We start from the raw sequence: 21,210 nt of genomic DNA on the forward strand, positions 1-21,210 counted from the left end.
ATATATCTAATGAAAATAAATTTTATTTTATTTGTTGGAAAGAGGACTTCAATACCTAGTGCATAAATATTTATCAGATTTTTTTGGGCGCCGTTTACTATTTTTCCATAAGCATTGAACAAAGAAGTTCATGTTCAGTGAAAACCCTACATTCATAATAAATAAAATATAAATATTTTAATGAAATTAAATATATTGAAAATTATGCTATTTGGAAATATTATAATAGTGGATAAATACTGAAAAAAACAAAACTTCTGAATGAAATCATTTGACCCCCCCAAAGATAATGTAAAATTGGTTTTTTTATCAACATTCGATAGATGCAAAGGAGACTCCATTACAAGTATGATTTAGAACTAGAGAGGTTCTATCCAAGAAATTTTGATCTAAGAGCCTTTGATCTAACTCTCTTCAATTAATTACTTCAAATGGGACCTCTTGAATCTTAAATCATTATATTTTCTAAAAAATGTAATTTCAACAAAAACCAGTATGTACGAAAAATTGCTAACCATTTGCACCAGTTGCTAGATTGGAAGGAGTAAGGATGCTACTAACATTTGTTGCATATAAGGGATTCAAAGTCTATCAAATGGATGTCAAATCATCCTTTTTGAATTGGATTCTAGAAGAAGAAGTCTACATTGAACAACTAGATTGATTTTCCTTGACTGATGATAAAGACATGGTGTGTAAAATACATAAAGTTTTATATGGTCTTAAGCATGCACCGACAGAATGGTATGAGAGCTTACATGAACATTTGATTAAGATTGGATTCCAACATACTAGTGAGGATAGTAATATTTATCTGAAAATTTGATGGAGACAAGATGCTGATAGAAGTTGTAAGGAAAGCATAGTGCGGAAAAATGCTTCCCTAATGTCAATTTGTAGGGGAAACAAGACTAGCACGTTTTATAACTTTCCAGAATACTATGATTAGCATATATGAAACAGATACAATGTTAGAATTCAAACATAAATAGAGATAAACACCATGAATTTATGTGGGAAACCCTTTCGGGGGAAAACCCACCACCGACAACAAGATCACTTTATTCTCAGCAAAGAAAACTTTACATAAAGTCTATTATCACATCACAAATGTTCACTCTGATCACTTTGGTTATAGCCCACATTATACGTCTTATTGTCAGAACAACAACAATGTTCGAGTCTCCTCTTGGCTTCATATACATTTTTATGTCGACCGTTCAACTATCAGTTTGCACCAACCAGTTACACATCTAACTGTCTGTGTCGGTCTGGATTTGTGAGAAAACAATTATCCCACATGCATCCAGGAATTGAACTGGTTCATATTCAAAAGCCTCGGCTCAGACAAGTCGACTCCATCGGGTATCAGGAAGACAAACAGTCAACTATCCTAAACGTCTGATCTTTCTCTCTGCGCTCCACCACGTGGCACCCCCTGATTGGTTCTGGGTCCCTACTTAGACATCTTAGCACGACCTCACTATCCACCTAGAATTCTTCTTTGTTGCTGGGTCGCGATGGAAAGTCTCATGATTAATTTCCCATTGCGACCTAAAGACCACCATTGGATCTTCTGCGGTCACCGTCCGATCATTTTGATTTGCTCGACCTTTAATTTGCCTTAGCTGCTCTCCTGTCGGGTCCCACCACTTGGTCGATATGTCGCGAGGAATATACTAACAAGCAGTTTCCCATCCTGACATAACGACCACCGTTGGATCAACCTTGATCTCCGTTCGATCATCTCCAATTTGCATGACCCTTATCTTGCCTAGACCGCTCACTTATGTCGGGCCCCACCATGGTTGCCAAGTCGCATGAAATAACATATGTGCATCTTTCCATAGTGGTAAAGAGATGACCATTGGATCACGATCTTAAACTGCAAGTCTTTTATCCTTTCGTCCATCCAATAATCGATTCTACCCCGATCACCGAAGACAACTTTGTCGGGTCATCGGGATGACATGAAACCTGCTATTCTGAGCTTCTATATGTCGAGTTCATCTGCAAAAGATATACTGATAGAGTTCACAGGTTTTCTTCACACTGTTTCATTGACTAGAGTTAACCCGATTAGTATGAACAAAGGTCAAGTGAATTAGAGGCATAATTCCAACAAACTCCCACTTGACGAGGAATTCAATGGATTGCTTGGCCACTTTCCAAACATTATAGAGAGGGATGGGTATTGAGACCCATCAAGTTAGAACACCACAGCTGAACTTGTGAGTGCTCACTGGTTTTGTTAATGTGTCCCCAACATTTTCCTGAGTGTCTACCTTGTTCAGATTAAGCTTTCCATGTTCTACCATGTCACGCACAAAATGGAATGGCACATCTATATGTTTAGACCTGGCATGGTATGTAGGATTAGTCGCTAAACATATAGCACTCTTACTGTCACTTTGCACTTCAACCTGCCCTACATCAAAACCAATATCTATACTCAAACGCCTAAGCCAAGTAGCTTCTTTATAAGCATGTGTGGCTACCATGTACTTTGCCTCTATAGTGGACAAAGAGACTATAAACTGTTGCTTGCTCACCCAACTTATTGCTCCACCATTTAGGAAAAAAACGTATCCACTGGTGGATCTTCTGCTATCAATGTCTGCTTCCCAATCAGAATCGGCATAATCATAAATGCTGAGAGTTCTCTTTGAATCATTTAGATTAACATGATAACATAATGCAAAGTTTGAAGTACCCTTCAGATATGTGAAAACTATCTTTACAACATCCCAATGTGGTCTTCCTGGGTTTGACATAAATCTTCTTAATACTCCCACTGGTTGGGCAATGTCTGGCCTTGTACAAACTATTGCATACATCAAGTTGCCAATAGCACTTGCATAAGGTATACTCTTCATGTCATCTATCTCCTCTAGGGATTTTGGACTGGCATGCATAGGTAGTTTGGTTCCCTGCAAAATAGGAACAACTTGTTGTTTACAGTCAGACATATTAAACTTATCAAGAACACTAGTGATGTGCTTTCTCTGGCTGAGCCATGGTTTTCTCTTAGACATGGCCCTCTTGATTTCCATTCCCAGAATGTAGTTTGCTGATCCCAAGTCTTTCATTTCAAACTTCATTGATAATTGAGACTTCAAGTCTGAGATCATACCTTTGTTCTTTCCAAATAACAACATGTTGTCAACATACAAAGAAATAATAAGGATATTATCATGTTCAACCTTGTATTACACATAATGATCGGCTTTTGAAGTCACAAATCCCAAGGACAACACAAATGTATCATATTTTTTATACCACATTCTGGGAGACTATTTCAAACTATAAAGAGACTTTTAGTTTACATACCAAATGTTCTTTACCCTTTTTCACAAAGTTCTCAGGCTGGGACATACAGATTTCTTCTTCAAGATCTCCATGAAGAAATGTTGTTTTCACATCCATTTGCTCGACTTCCCAATCATATTTACCTGCAAGTGACAAAAGAAATCTAATAGATGTCAGATTAGCTATAGGAGAGAAAATTTTTCCATAGTCAATACCTTCCTTTTTGGAATACCCCTTCGTGACCAATCTGGCCTTATACTTGTCAATGCTGCCATCTGGACCATACTTCCTTTTGAAAACCCATTTACAACCCACCGGCTTTCTGCCTTTAGGCAAGGATACCAGATTCCATGTTCCATTCTTATCCAAAGATTTAATTTCATCATTCATGGCTTCCAACCAAGAATCTAAATCTGACATATCCATGGCTTCTTTTACAGTCCTAGACTCATCAGTATCAGCAAGTAAAGAATAGGCACAATTTACATTCAACATTGAAAAATTATACCTATCTGGGGTAAACCTATCACATTGTCACCTTTCTCATGTGGATCTTCTTAACACTTGTGGTGAGGCCTCTTCTTCTTCTGAACTTTCAAAGCTACTTGAACTCTCTTCATTCTCATCTTTAGGTACATCTGGAGTTGTCACTTCTTCTCCTAGTGGAAATTCAACCACATCCTTCTCTTTTTCCTTCTTTGTTGGTTTATCTATAGACATAGGTTTCAACACTCAGAAGATGACACTTCTATTGTACACAACCTTTCCAGTCTTAGGATTCCAAAGCTTGTATCCTTTAACTCCAACTCCATATCCAATTAAAATACATTTGACTGCTTTGTTATCCAATTTTGATCTTTTAACATCAGGCACATGTACATATGCCTCAGAACCAAACACACGAATGTGTCTTAGAGAAGGTTTCTTACCAGACCATGCTTCCATAGGTGTCTTGTCTACTAATGATGTTGTAGGTGACCGGTTCAATAGGTAACATGTTGTAGCAACTGCTTCTGCCCATAACTTATGTTCTAGTCCAGCACTACTCAACATGCTTCATGCTTTCTCCATCAGAGACTGATTCAACCTTTTAGCAACTCCATTTTGTTGTGGAGTATAAGGCATAGTCCTATGTCTTTTAATTCCATGGTCTACATAGTATGTCAAAATCTATATTTCAATACTCACCATTATTATCAGTTCTTAAACATTTTATTCTCCGTCCAGTCTGATTTTCAACCAAAGTTTTTAAATTCCTTAAACCAATTGAACACTTCTGACTTACTGTTCATAAAATAAACAAATGTCCATCTCAACTAATCATCAATAAAGGATACATAGTAACTTGATTTAGACAAAGAAGGTACATCCATTGGACCAAACACATCAGAATGCACATAGTCCAGAATGTTAGAAGATTTCTGAGGACTTGAATAAAATTGAACATGGTTTTATTTTCCGTATATGCAATGTTCATAGAAATCAAACTCAAGGTTACAATCAATAAGTCCTTCTACCATATTTTTACTCTTTAAAGTTTTCAAACCTTTTTCACCAATGTACCCAAGCCTATAATGCCAGAGCATTGTATTTTCTAAAGGAAGTTTAGCTTCCATAGAATTTACATCATATGTAAACTCGGTAGTTCTATCAGATTTCTTAGTGACTATATTATAGCACACAGGTTCAACATTTAACTTGTACAATGTACCAACGCGTTCACCCTTGGCCAAACTAATAGACCTTGTAGTCATCTTACAACCACTAGACACAAATGTTACTTGGACTCCAACATCATTTAGCTTGCTTACAAAAAGTAGGTTTCTTGCCAAACCTGGTATATACAAAACTCCATTGATTCCCTTTATTCTCCCATCAAGAAATTGGATTTTAATTCTTCCTTTCCCAACAATCTCCAGTGTTGAGTCACTTGCTAAGTATACCTTCCCACTAGCATATGATTCATACTTTGAGAACCACTCCTTGTGAGATGTCATATGGAAAGATGCCCTCGAGTCAATCAACCACACATTGTCAGAAGCAGGCACTACCAGAGCTGCTACAAGGGCATCTGCATCACTATGAGAAGATTCATTATCAGAAGAGTTCTTTCTCTTCTTCTCCTTATTGCAGTCTGTTTGAATATGACCCTTTTGTCCACAGTTCTAGCATTTCACCTTAGACTTCTTTCCAGGAGACTTGGACCTCTCTTGAGACTTGGACTTGGACTTCTTTCCTTTCTTCTTGTCTTTGTCCTTTGGTCTGCCTCGAACAGAGAGTGCATATTTTTTCATCTCAGAAGACTTCTTTCTCATTTCTTCTGGAAAAAGAGTATTGACCATAATATCCATCTTGAATTGGGTCGTAGTACTACCAATGGCCATCACCAAATGTTCCCAAGAATCTGGCAATGAGCATAGCAACAACATGTAACATTATTCTTCTTGAATAGCCACACCGACTGATGTCAATTGAGTGAGAACAATGTTAAATGCATTCAAATGATCTGCCAAGGGTGTTCTTGCATCCATTTTCAGAGAATATAACTTCTTCTTAAGAAAGAGTTTATTCACCAAGGTTTTGCCCTGATAGATGTCTCCTAACTTCTTCCACAAATCACTTGCAATCTTCTCCTCATGTGCATTCAACAGAATTGAGTCTACAAGGCATAATATTATGATTCCTTTAGCTTTCTGGTCTTCTAAATCCCAATCTTCTTGCCTCATGCCTGAAGGTTTCTGTCTGCTCACTGCAATCCAAAAATATCGGTCAACTAGCACGTCGTCAATTTTAAGTTTTCATAACTTGAAATTGGAGTCATCGAACTTCTCAATATCCATTCTTCAAGAAGTTCTTGCCATCTTAATCTATAAACAAGTAGACACACTAAAAGACTCCCATTGAAACAAATTAACCCAAAAAAACCAACCCTACCCACAAAGATAACAAATTGGCGAAGCACTGATACCACTTGTAAGGAAAGCAGAGTGTGGAAAAATGCTTCCCTAATATCAATTTATAGGGGAAACAACACTAGTGTGTTTTATAACTTTATAGAATATAAGATTAGCATATACAAAATAGAGACAATGTCAAAATTCAAACAAACACAAAGATAAACACCATGAATTTATGTGGGAAACCCTTTCGGGAAAAAACCCACCACCGACAACAAGATGACTTTATTCTTAGCAAAGAAACTTTACCAAAAAGTTTTTTATCACAACACAGATGTTCACTCTGATCACTTCGTTTATACCCCACAGTATATAGATTATCATCAAAACAACAACAATGTTCGAGTCTCCTCTTGGCTTCATATATATTTTCATGTCGATTGTTCAACTGTCAGTTTGCACCAATCAGTTAGACATTTAACTCTCTATGTTCGTCTACATTCAAGAGAAAAAAGTTATCCCACATGCATCCAGGAATCAAACCGGTTTGTATTCAAAAAGCCTGCCTCAGACAAGTTGACTCCATCAGGTATCGAGAAGACAAACAATCAGCTATCCCGAACGTCCGATCTTTCTCTCTGCGCTTCGCCACATGGCACCCCCTGATTGGTTTTGGGTCCTTGCTCTGACATCTTAGCATGGCCTCACTACTCGCTCAAAATTATTCTTTATCTTTGTCTCGTGATGGAAAGTCTCATGAGCAACTTCCCATCGCGACCTGATGACCACCATCAGATCTTTTGTAGTCATCGTCTGATCATTTTGGTCTACTTGACCTTTAATTCACCTTAGCCACTCTCTTGCCAGGTCCCACCACTTGGTTGCCATGTTGCGAGGAGTATACTAACGAGCAGTTTCCCATTGCGACATAACGACCACCATTGGATCAACCTTTATCTCCGTTCGATCATCTCTGATCTGCATGACCCCTATCTCACCTAGACCACTCACTTTTGTCGAGCCCCACCATGGTTGCCAAGTCATAGAAAATAACATACGTGCATCTTTCGATAGTGGTAAAGCAATGACCATTGCATCAGGATCTTAAACTACAAGTCTTTTATCATTTCATCCATTCGATAACCGATGCTACCCCGATGACTGAAGATGACTTCGTCAGGTCATCGGGATGACTTCAAACCTGCTACTCCGAGCTCCGATATGTCGAGTCCATCAGTAAAAGATATACTGATAGAGTTCACATTTTATCTTCACACTATTTCGTCGGCCATAGTTAACCTGATCAGAATGAACAAAGGTCAAGTGAATTAGAGGCAGAATTCCAACAAAAGTGTTTGTAGATGACATAATTTTTGGTGAAAATGATGATATGTGTATGGATTTTGTTGATATAATGAAAAAGGAATTTGAAATGTCTCTAATTAGTGAAATAAAGTTCTTTATTGGCTTATAGGTCCAACAACTAGATGGTGGTATCTGTATTTGTCAAACCAAGTATATCAAAGGGGTGTTGAATACATTAGGTATGGAAGACTACAAACCGGTGGGAACATTGATGGTAAGAGGATGCAAGTTGTTAAAGGAAGATGATTCCATTGATGTTAGTGAAAAAGAGTACAGGTCTATGATTGGCAAGCTACACTATGTTGTTCATAGAAAACCAAACATTACTCATGTTGTTGGACTAGTTGCTCGATTTCAAAAAGATCCTAAAGAGAGTCACATGGTGATTGTGAAGAGAATTTTTCGGTATCTCAAAGGCACAATAAACTATGGTATATGGTATCACTATAAAGGAATTTTTACTTTCGATGTCTTTACTGATGCTAATTGGGCAGGTAATATGGATGACCGGAAAAGCACAATGATGGAGATTTTCTACTTGGTGGGAGATTAGTGGCATGGACGAGCAAGAAACAAACTTGTGTTTCTCAATCTACAACAAAATCAGAGTATGTAGCTACATCCATGAATTGCACACAGGGAATCTAGATGAGACATGTGCTAGAATGATTCAAAATAGATATGTCTAAACCTGTGACTATCTATTGTGATAATACAAGTGCAATCAACATTTCTAACAATCATGTACTTCATGCTAGAACCAAGCACATTGAATTGAAGTATCATTTCCTAAGGGAAAGAGTTCAAGAAAAAGAGGTGAAGATGGAATTTGTGAAGAGTAAATATCAGTTAGCTGATATCTTTACTAAACCCTTACTGAAGGCTACCATTGAGTTTCTTAGAGGTAAATTTGGGGTTAGACCCCTACAACGAAACAACTAGAATGCTAGAGATGCATCAATCCTATGGATTTCATGTTTATCTTTCACTAAGGATTGATGAAGGTGCAGGCTACTCGTTTGGGGGAGAAAGTTTGATGTAATGTTATGATTTAATGTTGTATTATATTTTTTGCTGATTTGAGTAGTAGAGATGATGGATGAGGTAGCCACAGAATTGAAGACAAGTGATGCATTTATACCTTTGGCATTGTTGTCAAAGGGGGGGAAGAAAAGAAAATCGGATATGGGAGAAGAAAACAAAATCAGTTATGGGAGAAGAAAAGAAGATCATATATGAGAAAGAGAAGAGAGATCAGATTGAGAGAAGCATTGGTTAAGGGGGAGAAGACAAAATGAGGAGAACTGACAGATGATGAGCAAGCAAGTTGTAGATGTTGATGATATTCTGATTATATATCTAATTGGTGTTGCCATCAATGCCAAAGGGGAAGAATGTTGGCATTTGTCATAACTAATGCAGATGAGATGATGCAAGTGATGCAGTTGAAGGATAATGACTGAACTGGTAGAGAATAAGAAGACTGAGATTTTGTGGTTAGATGACTATGATCAGTTATTTGTGTTGTCATTATTAGCAACTCATGTGAAATGATGTTTGATAATGATCACTGATGTTTTCTAATGCTTGGTTTGTCATCTAAGTGATTTGGTTTACCAGAGACAGGGTTTATCGACAAAGAACTAAACTCTATGAAATAGGACTTTAACCAGTAAAACTGAAATGTTTGGCTTGAATCGAGCGATCAATAATGTTTGGTGATTTAAGGTTTGAATGGTAAACTTGTATCATGGAAAGGACTATCTAACTGAAACCGCATCTTGTGATGATTACCAGAAGGAGTGTTTTACATTTTTGATGAAATTTTGCTAGGGTTTTAGTAGGGTTTAAGAACTAGTGAAGATATTATCAAACCGGTAATGATTTCTATTATGGTAGTGATCGAAGACAAGTCTACATGGAGATAACACAAAAAAACTCAAGTGAAAATATTTGAATGTTGTTTTGGTGTGAATTAAGGAAGAATTTCTTGGGAATCTGCAAAACTCTTAGTATAGTGTTTTAAGGTTTGACTTTGGTATAGATAGGATTTTTGTGATAGGTTACAATCAACCAATGGTTGATATTGCATTGGAATTGGGTATGATTGATTTGAGATGATCTCTTATGATCTATATTATAATTCATGATGTAATTTAGGGTTTAGTGGCCGCCCTAGTTGAGATGCCTATTTATGTTGACATAGTTGATGTTCATTGTGTCGATGGTCTTAGAGAATGTGTTGAGTTGTCCAAGTGAAGTATGAGATCTATGTAAGAGTTGTAGAGTGTTGAGCATAACTAGGTCTGATTTAGCAAGCAAAGAAGTGCAAGTAACAAATCATTTTTCTTATTGTTGTTCCCTAATGGTTGCAGTAGGTTAAATCCCTTAACCGGGTAGGTCCTAATAAGCCTTAAACATTTAAGTCCCCTAACAGGAAAACTCTCAAAAGAGTGTTAAATCCTCTCACAAGGTTGATCCTAACAAGTCATCAAGCTCCTAACTGGCCTACTAGGTAAATCCCTTAACCGGGTGTCTCCTAATAGGGCGTACTTCAAAAGAGTACAAATACTTGTGGGTACCAACTCCCACCGTGGTTTTTTCCAATTTGGGTTTCCATGTCAAAATTTATGGTGTTGATGTGTGGAATATTTTTCATGTGATGTTCTTGTTTTTGTTTCATTTCATACATTATTTTTGAGACACTGGTTATGTTGTTTTATCAGAAATTTATCAGAGATTACCGGTACTGATAAGAAGTTATTAGAGAAAGTATTTGATATGATTGATAAGGTTGATAAGTTTGCATATGATCAAATTGATATGATTTCTTAAGTGGTGAAAGTATCGATAGTTGTGATAAATAATTTGATAAATGTGTTAAGGAAATTTGATTAGAGGTTGTTAAATCTGATTAAAGAAGTTGGAATATTTGTTGACTGGTTTCAGATCTGATATAAGTTTGGTTTTGATTTAAATTTTCAATTTGTCTTAATACTGATTCACCCCCCCCGCTCTCAGTATTAACCAGATCCTCATAGGATTAACACTTAATAATTGTGCATCATTAATATTTGGCTAGTAGAAAACAACCTTTATGCCATTAGATAACATTTAGTATCTATGTCCTTATAGACATTGAAATATTTCTTTAACATAATCTCAATATCCATTTAATTTACATAAATTTGCATACATTTATTACAATTTATGTTCGTAAACTTACTTATACATTTTTCTTAAGAAAGACAATCCTTCCTTCTACTTGCTAGGTGAGTTTTATCTATTGTCTCTAACAACTTGTAGTGATCTTTGTTTTTAGTAACATATATAGCGTACATTTCCCTCTACACCAATACTTCTCTCCATGTGGCATTGAGTTGAGAATATCAATTATGAAGTGTGCTAATACTATTCGATATAAATTATATTCTTATAATTTAGGGACATCATTTTCCTTCTAATAAAACTTATATATCATTTATAAGGGTAAAAGTACAAAGTTGTATCACATAATATATTTTTTATGAAATTGACATTATAATTTAGCTGCTAATAAAATGCTGAAAAATGAAGTTACATATATATCTGAAAAATGGCGAAACACCACGTTTGTTGCATAATTTTTTTTGTTTTTAAATAGATCTTAATGTAGTTCTACATATGCATTTAGTGAACAATTTTGGTTGGAAATGTTGTACACATATCTAACTTAGCTTAAATGAATCTAATGAGCTCATGTGTTATATAAAAAATGATTTTTAATGAAAAATACTTAAATTGCTGATAAATTGATCTAAAGTATGAAATAGCTTTATACTTTTACCCATAAATACTTAAAAAATAATATGTACAACTATTTTAATACCAACTTATACAAGAAAATATGCTCCTACCAAATCAAATACATTCAACTAATTATCAATATCATTAATTGTCAGGAAGTATGTGAAAAAGAGAAGTGGAGAAGCACTAACAAGTATAAAAGACTTTTGAAGTTGGTTGGAAGGTCCTGGTGAGGCACACATCCTAATGGAAACCATGTTCACACTGCTTTCTATTAATGTTGAAGCAGTTCAGTCTAATGCTTATCCCTTCAAATGACATATGATTTGAATAAGCAGCAGCAAGAGTGAGGCTGGAACACTAAACGTGATTAAAGCCAAAATTCCAACGGCAATGGAAGGCCTGCTGTTAAGTAGAATGTTCTGCAACCGTACAACGAATGAGCATACATCTGAGTGATACGTGGGATACCAGTTTTTCTCCCATTGCATCCAATTCTGAGGAGGAATATAATTATTCTCCTCCATTCTTAACTTATGAATCCGACATCTCAAAACAATCATATCCTCATCTCCAAAACCCATCCGTCCTGCAAGATAGGCCTAACATGAGAAAAACTTAATGGAATTGACAATCAAATATAAATATTGATGTTAGACCTTACAGATGACCAAATAGGACAATGAAACTTGAAAAAATGTATAGCGAATATTCAGTCACGATACTACCTGAGGCATCAGAGAAGCAAGCTTTAACAACCAATTTTCTTTCATTCTTCTTAATGCGAACACAGTTGTAGCCTGGGTTGTATAATATCCTCTTACACCGCATCACGCTAAGTGATTGACCATCCATGACTGCAAATCTTGAGTGTCCAGATACTTTCTGTATAGTGCTCAGTATCCCAGTATAAGAAAATCTAATTCCTAAATAGTTTTGTGTTATATAGTGCTCAGAATCTGAGTTTAGGAAGACCTAATTCGAAAATCTTTGAACTGAATGGGCATTAAATAGACCTAATTTGAGCGGTCGGTAGAGCTAGGAGAACGCGAAGTTAACGCGAGGAAGTCACAATTTCCAAACACATTTTATTTCTAGGTTTTAGGCTCTTGAGGTATGCTCTTCCACATAATGTCTTTATCACCACCATATTTGCTTTTTAGTCAACGTGGGCGAAGAAAATGCTTAGTACGTCCAGAAAACTTTTGTGCCAGAACCATTGAATGGTATCATTTTATTTAACTAGCTTATATACCTTAAATTATAATTTAATCTATATAAAGTACGGTGAGAGATATAGATTAAATTATAATTTAAGGTATATAAGCTAGTATATTTTTATTAGTACATGGAAAACATAAAATAAATTAATATATAATTATATAGTATATTTTTATTAAAATAAATAGTATTATAGTATTATTATATTATTACACGGAGATATATTAATTTCTTTTTTAATGGTAAGTATTATGGTTATGGTTAGCATGAGGGTTAAGGTTAGTGTTACCATTGGCCATAAGGTTTACATCATGATTTGGGTTAGGGTTAGGGTTATGATAATGGTTAATATTTATATCATGGTTAGGGTTAGCATCAAAGATAGGGTTTGGTTTTGGATTAGGATTATGGTTATGATTAGGGTTATGGTTACAGTTTAATATTAGGGTTAAATTTATGGTTAGGGTTAGGGTTTAGTGTCAGGGTTACAATTATGTTTAGGGTTTACATCAAAAGTAGGGCTAGGGTAAGAATAATTACAATTAGGGTTAGGGTTGGAATTATAATTGGGGGTATCGTTAGGATTGGGTTTATGGTTATGTTTTGGATCAGAGTTAAGGTTAGTATTATGGTCATGGTTAAGGTTTACATCATGGTTAGGGTTACGATTAGGGTTAGCATTTAAGGTTAAGTTTATGGTTAGGGTATAGTGTCAAGGTTATAATTATGTTAGGGTTTACATCAAAGTTATGGTTAGAATAAGGGTTATGGCTCAATTACATTAAGGTTAGGGTTAAATTAGTATTAAAGTTAAATTAAGATTAGGGTTTGGGCTAGATTAAGGTTAGGAATAGACTATGATTAAAGTTCAATTTGGGTTAGGGTTAAGTTTAGGGTACAATTAATGTTAGGGTTAGGGTTTAGGATTATTGTTAGGTTAGCATTATGATTAGGGTTAGGGTTTAGGATTATGGTTAGGTTAGCGTTATGATTAGGGTTGGGTAAGGATTATGATTAGGGTTAGGGTTTCGGATTATGGTTAGTTTAAAAATGTTTACATCATGGTTGGGGTTAAGGTTAGGTTTAGGGTTAGGGTCATGATTAACATCATGGTTAGGGTTAGGTTTAGGCTTAGGGTTAGGATGTACATCATGCTTAATGTTAGGGTGAGGATTATGTTTGGGTTAGGGTTTAAGATTAAGCCTAGGGTTAAGGTTATGGTTTGGGTTAGGGTTTAAGGTTAGGATTATGGATAGGATTTACTATTAGGATTAGGGATAGGTTTTGAGTTATGATTAGGATTATGGTTAGGATTAGGTTTTAGGGTTGGGGCTAAGGATTATTGTTAGGGTTAGGGTTTATGGCTATGGTTAGGTTAGGGTTAAGGTTTAGAGTTATGGCTAGGATTATGGTTAGGGTTATGGTTTACATCATGGTTGGGGTTGGAGTTAGGGTTAGGTTTATAGTTAGGCTTAGGGTTACAGTTATGGTTGGGATTATGGCTAGGGTTAGTGTTTACATCATGGTTAGGGTTAGTGTTAGGATGAATGTTAGTGTTTATATCATGGTTATGGTTAGGTTAGGATTTGCATCATGGTCAGGGTTGGGGTTAGGGTTATAGTTAGGTTTAGGGTTATAAATATGGTTAGGGTTAGGGTTTGGATTTATGTATCATGGCTAGGATTAGGGTTTACATCATGGTTAGAATTACAGATAGGGTTAGGGTTAGGTTAAGGGTTATTTTTAGGGAAACAACTATCCAACCCTTAGGATGCACCAACATATCAATACCCTTCATATATTATTAATATATTGTAATAGATGATTAGTGCATCCTAAGGGTTGTAGAGTTGTGTTCCCTATTTTTAGGGTCAGGGTTATGATTAGGTTAGGTTAGGGTTAGGGTTACGGTTAGGGTTAGAATATGCTTAGGATTAGAATAGGGCTCAATTATGCTGAAATTAGGGTTCAAGTTGTAGTTAGGGTTCAAATTTATGATTAGAGTTGAGTTTAGGGTTAGCATTCAATTAGAGGGATTAGGGTTAAGGGCTAAGTTATAGTTAATTAGAGTCAGGGTTTGATTGTGGAAAGGGTTTAGTTATATTTAGGGTTAGGATTAGAGGTCAATTAGGGCTATGATTCAACTGCATTAGGGATAGTGCTTATTTATGGTAAAATTAGGGTTCAAGTTGTAGTTAGGGATTAATTTTAGGGTTATAATTAAGCTTAGGGTTACATTATGGTTAGGTCTCAATCATGATAAGATTAGGTTATTGGTAGGGTTCAATTAGGTATAGATTAGGGATATGGTCAAGGTTAGTGTTTGATTGTGATATGGGTTTAACTATAGTTAGGGTTAGTATAATATTTTAATTTGGGCTAGCATTAGGGTTATTATTCAATTACATTAGGGTTGGTGTTAAATTATGATTAGAGTTCAATTAGGTTATGGTTTTGGGGTAAAATTCAATTAGGATTAGGTTTCAAATCAATATATGGATATTATCTAGTTTACTAATGGAGTTCAAGATTAGGTTTTCGATTAGAGATATAGTTAGATTTAGGGTTATTATTAGGTTAGGCTTAAGTTTAAGGTTAGGGTTAGGGTTAAGATTGCAATTAGAGATATTATTAGAGATAGTATAGCAATTATGATGTTTTTGTTCAAGTTTGAGGTTAGGGTTACTATTACGGTTAGGTTTAGGTTTTAGCGTTATGGTTAGAATTATTAGTAGGGTTAGGGTTTACGTCATGGTTAGGGTTAGGTTTATGGATAGGGTTATGGTTTAATATTACGGTGAGGGTTAAGGTTAGCATTATGGTTAGGGTTTAGTGTTAAGGTTAGTATTATGGTTACGGTTTATATCAAGGTTAGTGTTAGGGGTTGATTAAGATTAGGGTTTACATCATGATTAGGATTAGGGTAAGGATTTAAGTATAAATATTATTTTAGGTGATGACCTAGAGAGGGGAGGGAGAGGGAAGAGGAGAGAGGTGAGAGGGTTGAATTATGATTAGTGTTTAATTAGAATTAGGGTTTGCGCTAGAACTTAATTAAATTAATTTTTAATTAGTGTTAGGGATAAATTTAGGTTAGGGTTCACTTATGGTTAGATTAGGGTTCAAGTTGTATTTAGGGTTTCATTATAGGGTTAGATTTTATTTTAGGATTAGGTTATAATGGTTAGGTTTGAATTATAGTAAGATTAGGTTTAGTGTTAAGGTTTCACTACATTTAGGGTTACAATTTTAGGATATCCTTGGGGCAAGGGTTTGTGTTAAATTGGGGTTAGGATTAATGTAATGTTATGATTAAGGTTACTATTACATGATAAATTTAGGGGTTATGATTAGGGTTCAAATATTATTTGAGTTATAGTTTAATTATCTTATGATTCAAGAACAATTATGGCTTCAAGATTTAGCATTACAATTTAATTTAATGTAAAATTAGGTTTAGGTTTAGGATTTAACATGTCTTAGGGTTTTATAAGAACTTAAGAGTGAAGTAAGGTTTGTGTTAGTGTTAGGGTTCAATTTTATTTAAGATTAATGATGGATTAGATTCTATTAGTTTAGGGTTACAATTTAATTTAATTTACAATTAGGTTTAGGTTTAGGGTTTAGCTTGGCTTAAGGTTTTATAAGAACTTAAGAGTGCAAGTAAGGTTTGGGTTAGTGTTAGGGTTCACTTTTGTTTAAGATTTATGATGGATTAGATTATATTAGTTTAAACACAATTAATGAGGGCATATTGATTAGAAATGAGATCACCTAGTAAGACACTAATTAGGGTTTTATAATTTAAAAATCATTAAAATAGGATTAGTAAAAGGCTCAATTCAATGTTTAGGTTTAAGGTTAAATGTTGTTGAGTGTTAAGGTTAGGGTTCATTCTAGTATAGTGTTTAATTTGGATTTTATTTCATTTAGGACTTTGGGTCTATTTGGTATAGATCAAGTTTGATTTTGATTTAAGGTAGAATTTGGCCTAGGATTAGGGTTACAAATAATTTTTTTAAAAGGTTAGGGTTCAATTTGGTTTATTGTTAAAGTTAAGTATCAATTTAGTTGGGTTCAATTTCGTTTAGGGTAATATTTAAAGGACCTCTTACTCTATTTTTCTTTCTTTTTATAAATTAGTGTGATATGAAACATTAACTCAAATAATTATTAGATAATTAAACTTGAAAGAATATATAATAATCACATGTCAAGCCTTAATATTGAATTATTTCTCTAAAACTTATTATTCATAGAAAGATATAGATTTGTTGTCACACTTTATTGTTAGCCATATTTGTTCACTTTCAAAGAACCCATTAAAGATTATATATGATAGAAAGTAAAAAATTATAGACTTTTTCAAAATATTTATCGAAAAATTGATATAATATTATTTTATTTAAGTAATAATTTTATGGAAACATCATGGATTTGGGAATTTAATTTAAAGGCAAGTAATAGATATTTTAAAAAAAGAAACAATTTTGTTACTATATTTTGACACTTATAAATATGATAAAAGTGCTTTTACATAATCTTAATATTTTAAGTACTTCAATTTTAGAAACATCATGAAATTGAAATTATAGAAACATCATTATAATTTGTTTATAAAAGAAAGAAATGTTTTATAGATTTGTTTAAAATAATGATTTAATTTCTTTCTTATTTATAAATATGAAAAGATAATTTAATGTAATCTTAATTTATTTATTAAAAAATTATATTATAAAAACATGTTAAAATTGAAAATTGAACTTACAGATAGATATCATTTTTTTACTATGTTCATATTTATAAAAATGAAAAAATAGAACTTTAAAATTGAATACTGAAAACTCTTTAATTATTTTTTGGCATTGACATTGAGCATAATATTTCAGAATGTTAAAAATCTTGAAATGCGTAAATCAATGGTGTAGTTCTGGTCTTGGGGAAGGAACAACTTGTCTTTCTCTATGTTCACAAAAAATCTCTGCACACTTCCATACTTTTGGGGATTCAAGTGAAGGACCTCCAATATGGTGTTGCCGTCAGGAGTAATTTGAAAACAATTAGGAAAAATAAATAGACAAAAAAAATATATTAGCGAAATCAATATGAGCAGATGAGGTAAGATGTTGAAATTAGAAAGCATGGTGTGGATATTTATAGAAGAGTGAGATGAACACCTTGAGTATCCTTTGCATGTATCAGCATTTGTAAAAAGAAATTGACAGATCTATTTAGTTCCAAGATTTGATACAGACCAAGAGTATGCTGCAATCGTTTCACTGCAAAACAATAATATAAGAGTTCTAATCAATAGACACTGAAAAATTAATTATTATTAAACGAAAAAGAAGGATGATTAGCATACCCAAAAACTGGGTTGCCTTCTGGGCATATCTTTGCACATAATTCCTCAACTAAAGCTAGATTTGTCGGGTCTAGAAGGCGAAAGCCCCGAAAGCATTAAGAAAAAAGAATTGTTTTAAGAAATAATGGTCAAATTCTTCAATTTGTGAGATTTAAATATTTCTTCGGAAGAAATTCTAATCTTTTGCCTGTGAAAAACTCGCTATCGTACCTTCAAGTATTTCAGTTGACTAAAATCCAATATAATCCAAAATCATAAGACACAGAGAAACGTTTCATTCATGAAATGGAGATAAAACACACTATAAAGGAAAACCATGCACAATATATGCATCCAATTTCTGAAAGTTTAACACAACATGCAAAGCTATGAAAATTACAGAAATAACAACTATATATCTTTCTAAGTCTTCTACTATCAAAAGTGATGACTACCTAATACAAAGCAATTCCTGTTCAAATAGAAAATCTTCCTCATCTAGAAAAGATGATCAAAACAAAAAAGATTCCCACCCCATGCTTATTGTGAAATTGAGTCCCCTCGCGCATGTAGCTGGTAGCATACGTTGTTACAGTTGCAGACTGGGAGGACAAAGAAATTATTAGTATGCAATGATTATGCAGAGACATTTCTTTACTCTACGGATTGTGCAGAGTGGTTCACCCTGATGATCCGGTCAAGAAACCAATAGTAGTTGCGGGGGAAGCAATGGCAGAGCTAGTCTATGGAGTGGGTGATTCAGCCGATCCTGTTGCTCATATCAAGAACCGGTTATGGATCCATAGAATTTTCCCTTGAGTGGTGTCTTGGTGAACTGACTGCCCATTTTCTATAGGCCCTCTTAATTTCTGAGCAGAGGCAATCACTTCAATGCGACATGATTCGTTTCTTTTTAAAGCTACTGGGAGTGGAGAAATTGAAACGCTTGCCCAAACGCATCCAGCCATGGAGAATATAAATTAAATCAGAATGCATCCCCATATTGCCTTTGTAACCGACTCTTTGCACTTTCATAAGTTTCATATTTTCCACTTAAGTTGGATTTGTAACTGTCTCCAAATCATCAGTTTTCTTTAGTGTTTATACAAAATATTCTATTTCTCTTCTATCCTTCAGTCCCCTTGCTGCGACTGTATAGGAACACCTCTCGACGTAATAATTATAAAAGAAGTTGTACACGCTTTACAATATTTAGAAGTTTGTACAATTTCAATGAACACCATAAAATCAGAATATTTGATCATTGATGGTTGAATAGGGTGTTAGGGTTTCAAGCAGATCCGAAGCAAATATGAACTAACAATTATATGCAGATTTAAATACAAAAGATAAAGAAAATAAAACAGGGCACAGATAACACAAAGATTTAACGTGGTTCACCCAGAATGGGTTACGTCCACCACACACAGCCGGCCAATCTTTCCTATTATCCAGCAAAAATAGTACATCAACACTCCAATGCCTTAAGCATCCCAGCCGCTTATAACATGTGTTTTTAGGGCAACAAACAAAGTCGGCCTTTTTTAGGGTTTTATTACAATGTCGGTTTTCATCAACAAAAAAACGGCAAAAATTTTTTTTCAAGGGCTGCCGCCCTCGAACCCCCGCTTCCTCGGGGGCTGCCGCCCCCGAACCCCTGCCTGGGGCCTAGCCCGGCCCTGGACCCTAGCGAGGATACGTGCTGAGTGTACAGTACTTTGCTGATCAGTCGCCACATTTCATCATAGGGTATACATTTTTAGTATGTGTATAGTTTCACAAAATATGAAAAGGTTCTTAATATGGTAATCGTAATGTTTAAAGTATTAGTTGTCATCAAATTTACATTTTTGTTTCATATTGAATAATTGGCACAGGAATGTGAAATATTGTTTATCATAGAACAAATTATTATAAATTTGATGATTTAAAGATTTTATATATATTTTTTTGGGGGGCAAAATGTTAAAAATACATTAAAAGGAAGAATTACAAAATAACAAATATAAAGCTAAGAGATTTCCAAATAATAGTGGACATAGCCACTCAAAAAACATATAGAAGCCAAAGAGGCGTCCTAACAAACCTACATAACCAGAAGGTACACATGATAGCAAGAGAAAACATAGAAGAAGCACCCTCAACCTGCGTCATACTAACGAAAATGAAAAGTTGAGCAACTTTATCCATTGAAAGAGAATCCAAATCAAAGACATGCCAACCACAAGGAGCATTTGATGCCCATTTAGCAAGCAAGTTAGCAACCCTATTCCACTCACAAGGAATATGATTCAAAGAGATAGAATTGAAGCGACGAGATATCTGTCGAATTTGGGCAACTTCAGATGAAAGTTGTCAATCAGAACTCTTAGGATAAAGATTTGTAAGGAGAGAGCCCAGGATTATTGAAACTAACTCACAAATAAAATGATTCCATTGTAACTCAAGAACGCATTGTAAGGCAAACAAGAGAGCATTGTTCATCCCAAAACATTTTCCCATGGAAAAAAAGAAGTGCATAGCACTAGTATTATCCCTTCCAACACCTCCAATTCATGCAGATCCAGGATTCTCACAAGAGGAACCATTAGTGTTGATCTTAAGAAAAATGCAAGGAGGAAGAGTCTAGTGACCATCCTTGTTAATCAAACAAGAGGAATGATGGAGAGAAATTTGGGAATGAGAAGCATAATTCTCAAGAATATTCTAGTACTGAGTGTACAGTACTTTGCTGATCAGTCGCCACATTTCAACAATCTCCCACTTGGAGACTGATCAGGCTCCACACCGAACAATTTCCCACTTGGAGACTAATACTACATGACACCACTGTACATGCAACATCCGCTGGATAAAACACTAGGACTTGACTGGTATAAATTCCACAATTATCAATCAAGAAGACCAACAGAAACTGATGAAGAAATCAACTTCTCCTGTGGAACTGCCTTTGTGAACATATCGGTAGGATTCTCACTTGTGTGAATCTTCTCAAGCCGTAACTGACCCTGCTCCAAAATAGTCCGGATGAAGTGGTACCTGAGCTGAATGTGCTTTGTCCTTGAATGAAAAGCAGAGTTCTTCGCAAGATGAATGGCACTCTGGTTATCAGTATACAATGGGCTATCCTCTTGTGTCTGACCCAATTCCTTCAGAAAACATTGCAACCAAATCATCTCTTTGCTGGCTTCTGTAGCAGCAACATACTCAGCTTCAGTGGTTGAAAGTGCAACAACCTTTTGCAGCCTAGAAATCCAACTGATTGCAGTTCCCCCTATAGTAAAAACA

General features: G+C 34.9%; 1 protein-coding gene across 1 annotated transcript; it reads right to left on the bottom strand.

The window, feature by feature from the left end:
* Window positions 1-11,659: 11,659 nt before the first annotated feature.
* Window positions 11,660-12,212, bottom strand: LOC131036230 (uncharacterized). Its single transcript, XM_057968077.2, has 2 exons — window positions 12,086-12,212; window positions 11,660-11,946 (listed from the first exon to the last, which is right to left on the bottom strand). Exons 1-2 carry the CDS (start codon window positions 12,210-12,212, stop codon window positions 11,660-11,662), a joined length of 414 nt encoding a protein of 137 aa, XP_057824060.1.
* Window positions 12,213-21,210: the final 8,998 nt, after the last annotated feature.

The sequence above is a fragment of the Cryptomeria japonica genome, chromosome 6 (assembly GCF_030272615.1).
Source record: "Cryptomeria japonica chromosome 6, Sugi_1.0, whole genome shotgun sequence".
NCBI lineage: Eukaryota > Viridiplantae > Streptophyta > Pinopsida > Cupressales > Cupressaceae > Cryptomeria > Cryptomeria japonica.